The following is a 7,725-nucleotide window of genomic DNA, read 5'->3' on the forward strand; positions in this document are numbered from 1 at the left end:
TGTAGGTATGCGGGGGCGTGTTAGAACGAGCCGTTTTAGGTAGGCGTGGCTGACTCTTAACTTTTATAAAGAATATCTCTTTGGATTTGAGACTTTAGTCTTTGCAACTTTACAGATCTTCTTTATGCACCAAGAGCTTGTAACACTCCAAAGAGAAAGGAAAAATTGAAATCGCATCATATGACCCCTTTAACAAACATTTTCTTGTCCCTATTGACTTCCATAGTATGAAAGAAAAGAAATACTATGGAAGTCAATGCGGACCATCAAGTTTTTGGTTACATTCTTGTTTTGTGTTCAATATATGCAGAGTTAAGATCAACACATCTCCTCTCTGTTTTTGTTTTTAGATTCTGAGGATCTGTACCCGTTACACACCTGAGCAAGACACCATGACGTTCTCTGATGGGTTAACGCTGAACCGCACACAGATGCACAATGCCGGCTTCGGTCCGTTAACAGATCTGGTGTTCGCCTTCGCCAATCAGCTACTACCGCTAGAGATGGATGACGCAGAGACGGGACTGCTCAGTGCCATTTGCTTGCTCTGTGGAGGTACAGTACACACACACGCTGTGTATTATGACCTATGAGCTGCTTATTAAAGATGCTGTTATGTTTACGTATAATTGTGCTTTTAAAAGACTTGACAGTATTAGATAGTGCTTTTAGACAATAGACCTTATGTAGTAGGTAAATGCAGTAGGTCTTTTTGGGGTGCCTTGCATACATAAAGGTCACATACTGTGCACAGTGTTATATGCTGGAGAAACATATATAAGATTGAAATAATTAAGACTGTTTTAATGTAAGAGAAGTCTCATAATTACCAAGGCTGTGTTTATTTGATGAAACAATGTAAAAACCATAACATTGTGAAATATTATAATAATTTAAAAGAACTGTTTTCTATTTAAATATATTTCTAAATGCTATTTATTCCTGTGACGGCAAAGCTGAATTTTCAGCAGCCATCAGTCTTTAGCCATTAGTCTTTAGTGTCACATGACCTTTCCATGTTTTTTGATACATGGACCTCTAGTGCCATGCATTGTTTGGGGGTGGTATTGCATCTGCTCATGTAACATATAGTGAATATATATAGTTTATGATCTCATGAAAACATGGCCAGGTCGTATTTCACCACAAAGCTAAAAAGTACAAATATTTAATGTAAAATTATTAAAATTATTTTTAAAGAAACAAATGTTTTTGTCTTGTAAAACCTTCATAATTAAAGACAATAAAATATTTATAAAATCCCTTTAGTATTTATTGTGCAATCTAAATGATATAATAATATAAAAGGGTTATCTAATGTATATTTTTATGATATTTAAAAATAATTCAAATAAAAATATATTTCTACAAAAATCATAATTAAAGACTGTAAAATAAATACAAAATAAATAGATTTAAAAAAAAATCATTAACGGTAACAAGAATTCTGGCAGAACATATAATGTAACAATACAAAAAAAATCTACTCTAATTAAGCAAGTTTTGTTTTTATTTTGGGGTGAAAGACATGAATGAAGTTCTTGACAGGTTTCTTAAGATTCACCTCTAAAGGCATCCATCTCCATGATTTTGCTCAATCTGAATGTGTGATTATAAGCTTTCAACCTATGAACTTTGTGAGCTGAATTTGAAGTGTTTGCTGGTTTGTGCAGATCGGCAGGATCTGGAGGAGGCCGATAAGGTGGACATACTGCAGGAACCGCTGCTGGAAGCACTGAAGATCTACGTGAGGAACAGGAGGCCACACAAGCCTCACATGTTCCCTAAGATGCTGATGAAGATTACCGACCTGAGGAGCATCAGTGCCAAGGGTGAGTCCCATTCATTCACATGAATCATTCCTGGATGAGTTCTAATCCTTACTTGTCCATTTTCTGCAAGAAAATTTCATGCGCAGCTACATGAAATTAAAATGAAAACAAAATGAATTTTCCATCTCTCACAGGGGCAGAGCGTGTGATCACCTTGAAGATGGAGATTCCCGGCTCCATGCCTCCTCTCATCCAGGAGATGTTGGAGAACTCTGAGGGTTTGGAGAGTTCCTCAGGCGGGATCAGTTCACGGGCCTCCGGCGCTCCTCCAGGCAGTTGTAGCCCCTCCCTTTCTCCAAGCTCCGCCCAGAGCAGCCCACCCACACAGTCACCATGACAGGCATCATTGCCGCCATCATTAGCCACTTACTGACTACTGTGTGCCCTCCCCGACACGACAGCAGACATGTTCAAAAGCATGCGCTCATATTGTCGCTCCTCTGCCCGTGTTCCTCAGAGACTAAAGGGGGGATAAAAGGTGTGTCGCCGGAATTTTGTTGTTTTCTTTCCTCAGATCAGACTGTGATTGTATTCCTCCTCAATTTCGCCACTTCGTTGCTGAGTCCCTTTGGATGAAGGGAGGAAAACTGCTGGAGGATGAAGACAAAATGCGCAAAAATGAATGGACAAATGTATAGAAGGAATTAAGGACTTTTCTTCTGTTTCGATTCTTATGGTCTGGACTTCTGTTTCAAATGACCAGAGACTGATTTCCTACAAACTAAAAATATATATAAATATATAGAGAGAAAATGTGGAATGACTGTGATTGAGATCAGAATGCAATGTGGACTTGATGTAAAGATGCAAATGTATTTCCTTACTTTTTCTCTTTATGCCTGTGAAAGGGCAAAGAGTGAATTGTTTTATTTCAGACTGATGATGATGTTTTTCATTGAGAAAAAAACATTGAAAAGACTATTAATTTCCACTCACAAAATTGTGCACAGAAGATATAAAAATGGTTGCAACAAACACCATTTGTGTGATGTGTTCTTGCTCTTTGTGTCTTTTAAGCTACTAGCAAATACCTCAAAGGTTCGTATCATATTTTAATACATTGTGTTTTGCTTAATATTTGGGAAATAAAGTATCGAAAAAGCTGTTTAACAGCCGCACAACGTTTTTTTGAGAAGTCTGTGCTGACAAATTGGTTTGAACTACTGATACAAAGCTCAGATTTTGTTAAAAATTATATCACACCTTTTTGTTCTTTGATTTATTTAGTATATTGGGTCCTTCAGTCTAGAGAGCATTTGATTGGACAAAAAGTAGTATTACTTAACTATTTTTGATATATCTACAACCCCAATTCCAGAGAAGTTGGGACGTTTTGTAAAATGCATTAAAATCAAGAATCTGTGATTAGTTCATTCTCTTTAACTTTTATTTAATTGACAAAAGTACAGAAAAAAGATTTCCAAAGTTTTCACTGACCAACGTAAATGTATTCTGTAAATATGAACAAATTTTGGTTTTGACGGCTGCAGCACATTCCCAAAAAGTTGGGACAGAGGCAAAATAAAAGTCAAAAGGTTATAGAATATCCATGTTAAACTGTTTTGAACAGTAAGCAGGTGAATTGGTAATAGGTCAAGATATCACGTTTGGTTATAAAAGGAGCATCTCAGTCTTTGCAAGCAAAGCTGGATCATGGCTCATCACTTTGTGCCAAATTTCACCAGAGAAGTGTCAAACAAATCAAAAATCACATTTTGTAATGCAAAATTGCTAAGAATTCAGGTCTTTCACCAACTACCAGGTGAAAGACACATCATGCAGATGCGCTGGGACACACCATCAGTGATGTATCCTGGGGGTCATTAGGTGTTTCGGGTCTTTCAACATCAAGACACCCTCGCCCCAGCGACCCAGTGATCTGTGTCCCAGCAGCGATTGCCCACGGTTCTGCCCTCTTAATCCAAAGCCACCTGGTGGCTTTCTCTGCAGCTTCAGTTGCGGATCTGATCGCCTTTCTTTTCGCCTCCCTGATGATACCTAGAAGCGTGAATGCTTTGCAGAGTGATCGCCCTGCAAAACCCCTGCAGCCCACCTCCAAAGGCTCACAACGAGTTTGCCGTCCCTGCCTCCTGCACTCTTCCACTAGCTCCTAGTATTTAGCACGCATCCTCGCATTGGCCTCTTCCCAAGGCACAGTAAGCTCCAGCAAGATCAATTGCTTGGTGGAATCTGAAACAATGATCATGTCTGGACGAAGCTGTGTAGATGTTATTCTGGTTGGGATCTTCAGCCGTTTATCAAGATCCACTTCCAGTTGCCAGTCAGTAGCAGGTCTTTCACCAAGTACCATACATACTATTGTGAAAAGATTCAGGGAATCCAGAGAAATCACAGTACATGTAGGGCAAGGCAGTAAACCTCAGTTGAATGTGCTTGACCTTTGAGCCCTCAGATGGCATTGCATAAGAAACCCTCATGCCGCATTGTTAAATATAGCCACATGGGCTCAGGAGTACTTCAGAAAACCACTGTCATTTACCACAGTCTGATGCTGCATCAAGAAATGCAACTTGAATATCTGTTACTCTAGGAGAAAGCTATACATCAATTCTATGCAGTGATGCTGCTGGGTTCTCTGGGCCTAGAGCTCATCTCAGATAGTCAAAAAGACAGTGAAAATGTGTGTTGTACTCAGATGAGTCCACATTTCAACTTGTTTCCGGGAAAAATGTATTTCGAGTTCTCAGTTCCAAAGACCAAAGGGACCATCCAGACTTTCATTAGCGACAGAAGCAAAAGCAAACATCTGTCATGGTATGGGGGTGCAGCAGAGCAAACAGCATGGGTGACTGGAATATGTGCGAAGGTACCATTGACATGGAGGCATTAACTGGGATTGTACAGAGAAATATACTGCCATCAAGATGATGTCTTTCATGGGAAGTCCATGGTTATTAGATCAAGACAATGCCAGATCTCATTCTGCACGTGCTACAACAGCGTGGTTTCGTAGAGATAGAGTGAATGTGTTAGACTGGCCTACCTGCAGTCCAGATAAGTCCCCAACAGTCATGAAAAGGAGAATCAGACAACGACAATCACAGACGGCTGAGCTTCTGAAGTCTTGTATCAAGCGAGACTGGACAAAAAATTTGCTTGCAAAACTTTTAATAATAACAATTAGTATCCTCAATTCCCAAACAATGAATCATCGTAATTAAAAGGAAGGTTGATGTGACACAGTGTTAAACATGCCTCTTTCCCAACTTTTTTGGAGTGCGTTGCAGCCATCAAAATCAAAATTTGTTCATATTTACAAAATACATTTACATTGGTCAGTGAAAACTTTGGAAATCTTTTCTTTGTACTTTTGTCAATTAAATAAAAGTTAAAGAGAACGAACAAATCACAGATTCTTGATTTTATTGCATTTTACAAAATGTCCCAACTTCTCTGAAATTGGAGTTGTATCTTACTTTATCATTATACTGAACACGACTGGATGGACCAAAGTTCTGTTAAACCAATAGGCGTATTCATCTGCCTGACATCACACATTTGCAAAAGTAAAAAAAAAAAAAAAAAAGCCGTTTTTGCAGCTTTGTCTCAATAAATGCTGTGTTTTTTGTACTGAGGAAGAAACGTGAGGTTCTGAAAGTTGGAGCTTAAGGTTCATGCTAATATGTAACACAGATGACAGAACAGCTACTGCACTACAGATTTCTACCAGATTGCTTTGTATGGACGTAATGGCCAGGGACAAAAAGATGTGGTTCTGATCAATAGAAAGGTAAGAATAGAATGGCAAGGCACTGTCATCTACTGAGACCCGAGAATATTTCTTAATTAGCACATTTGCTTTCACAAAACACATTGTAGTTGTCAGAAACCATGTTCGTCGTTGCTACAAGTCAACCATCCCTGTTGAAAAAAACCAGCATATGCTGGTTAGGTATGTTTTGACGCTGGGATGCTGGTTTAAGCTGGTCCTTTGCTGGTTTATGCTGGTCCTTTGCTGGTTTAAACTGGTCCTTTGCTGGTTTATGCTGGTCCTTTTGCTGGTTTATGCTGGTCCTTTGCATAAACCAGCAAAGGACCAGTTTAAACCAGCATCCCAGCGTCAAAACATACCTAACCAGCATATGCTGTTTTTTTCAACAAGGATAGGTTGTATTTTTCCCCTTTTTGTTTTTACTTCATTGTTCATAGAATGGTACCTGTTTTTTTATGTCTTAATAAACAGTCTCCTGTGTTTATGTATTTACTGCATAGAAACAAAATTAAATTAACAACAGTCAATAGACAATAGTCTTTAGTTTAGCAAAGTTAAAAATCTTTATATCACCTTTGGCATCACAGATGTTCTAGATACTATTTTCTTCTCAAGTTCACACTAGAATGTTCACTACTGCATTGCAAATGCTGACAATAGGTTGAAACTGGAACATTCACCGACACATCTTTGAACATCTCTTTTCTTCAAATCAAAGATGATCCCAGACAGCAAGGCGATGTTGTTCTGTTTGCATCCAACTATGGTGACACTTTGTTTTGGAGTGTCCTTGTTACACGTTATATATAATAACAGTAAAGCAAACAACTAACCCTAACCTTATAACCCTTAACCCTGTATTCTCATTACTCATTTAGTGTAATCACCCTGTAACAAGGACACATTGAAATAAAGTGGAACCAAACCGTCATTTTGTTCGAGACATCCAATATGCTGGATTAACATTTAAATTTTAATAAAAGCCACAAACACACGGCTGATGACGGTAACAGTGAACCTACCTCATATTTTTTTATGTTTTTTGTTTGTTTTATTATCTTGTTTTTGTGCTTGATTTGTATTGTTACTGATAAAAATGCAATCATTTTAGTTCGATAGATTCAGCAACATTATTGCTGAATCAACACCACAGTGAAGCTGATTCTAAAAATGTCTTTCAGATAAAAATGTGCACATAAAATATTCGTGACTTTTATTATGACACTACGACTCTTATGTCAAACACTTCGGGATCATATGACACTGATTGAACATGGCTTCAGTTCAGTGGTAAGAAATGTTTACATGTTAAAGACATTTATGACGCTATCAATAATCAAACTCTAACGCGACGTTTTTGATGAATAGAGGAATACTGATGATGAACATGCACTTTGTAATCTGTCCTAGTGATTATCATTGCTGTAGACTAGAGGAAGGTGTACTGTTATGACAGTAAAGTGATGGTATTAAATTGTAATGCTATGTTACTTTGATAGACACCATGATATTGCATGATTAGCTACTTAAACGAATGTGGTATGGTATTTGTATCATGATAATACTATTCTTTTGGTCATGTCCAACAACACGATGGTGCTATCATGGTGCCATGTCCAGAAAAAAAATATATATATATATTACGTCATCATTTTTGGAATTTGTTAGCATTTCCAATCTCATGTATTAATATAATTGTCCATATGACAGCTTTATCTATGTTTGTGTTCTGTACAGGCACTCTCGGACACGTAAATATGAGAGTGAGTTGCATATGTGTCGTTTGGAGGTTTTAGCAGTGCAGTTCAGTGAATATCATCCACTCAAAGCAATCACGGTACAGCTACAGCTCTCCCAAATGTCCATTAAATGCTTTTATAAAACAAAATATATTATTATTATTATCTTGTTATTAAAGGTCCAATCCTCTTCGAGTAAACAGGGTTTGAGTGTGTTGTTCAAGAATATGTATTATTTTTCTTAAAGGGGTCATATGATACGATTTCAAGTTTTCCTTTCTCTTCGGAGTGTTACAAGCTGATTGTCGTCTGTCACGCGACTCTGTTCCCTTTTCGGGCTCGAAATGATGGTAAAACTAATGACATTATTTACTGTCTTTACATTTATTTTGAAAGATGAAGCTCGCGATTATGGTAAGGG

General features: G+C 37.9%; 2 protein-coding genes across 4 annotated transcripts in view; both read left to right on the forward strand.

The window, feature by feature from the left end:
• LOC107660476 (retinoic acid receptor alpha-A-like) overlaps nucleotides 1–2,817 on the forward strand; it is a 175,240-nt gene extending 172,423 nt beyond the window's left edge. For 2 of the 3 annotated variants that reach the window (XM_016449782.1, XM_016449784.1), the window contains 3 exons: nucleotides 351–555; nucleotides 1,674–1,832; nucleotides 1,967–2,169. In XM_016449782.1, coding sequence (XP_016305268.1) covers nucleotides 351–555; nucleotides 1,674–1,832; nucleotides 1,967–2,169 — 567 coding nt within the window. Of the gene's footprint in view, nucleotides 1–350; nucleotides 556–1,673; nucleotides 1,833–1,966 lie in introns of all 3 variants that reach the window. The other variant, XM_016449783.1, reaches the window with a different exon arrangement.
• Nucleotides 2,818–6,804: 3,987 nt separating this feature from the next.
• The window catches only part of LOC107660477 (UPF0505 protein C16orf62 homolog), a 23,197-nt gene continuing 22,276 nt past the window's right edge, over nucleotides 6,805–7,725 (forward strand). Inside the window, exons 1-2 of the mRNA XM_016449785.1 lie at nucleotides 6,805–6,855; nucleotides 7,303–7,402. Coding sequence (XP_016305271.1) covers nucleotides 6,839–6,855; nucleotides 7,303–7,402 — 117 coding nt within the window. The 5' untranslated portion in view covers nucleotides 6,805–6,838. The remainder of the gene's footprint in view (nucleotides 6,856–7,302; nucleotides 7,403–7,725) is intronic.

This window comes from Sinocyclocheilus anshuiensis, unplaced genomic scaffold, assembly GCF_001515605.1.
Source record: "Sinocyclocheilus anshuiensis isolate Anshui unplaced genomic scaffold, SAMN03320099.WGS_v1.1 scaffold1449, whole genome shotgun sequence".
In the NCBI taxonomy this organism is placed as follows: Eukaryota; Metazoa; Chordata; class Actinopteri; order Cypriniformes; family Cyprinidae; genus Sinocyclocheilus; species Sinocyclocheilus anshuiensis.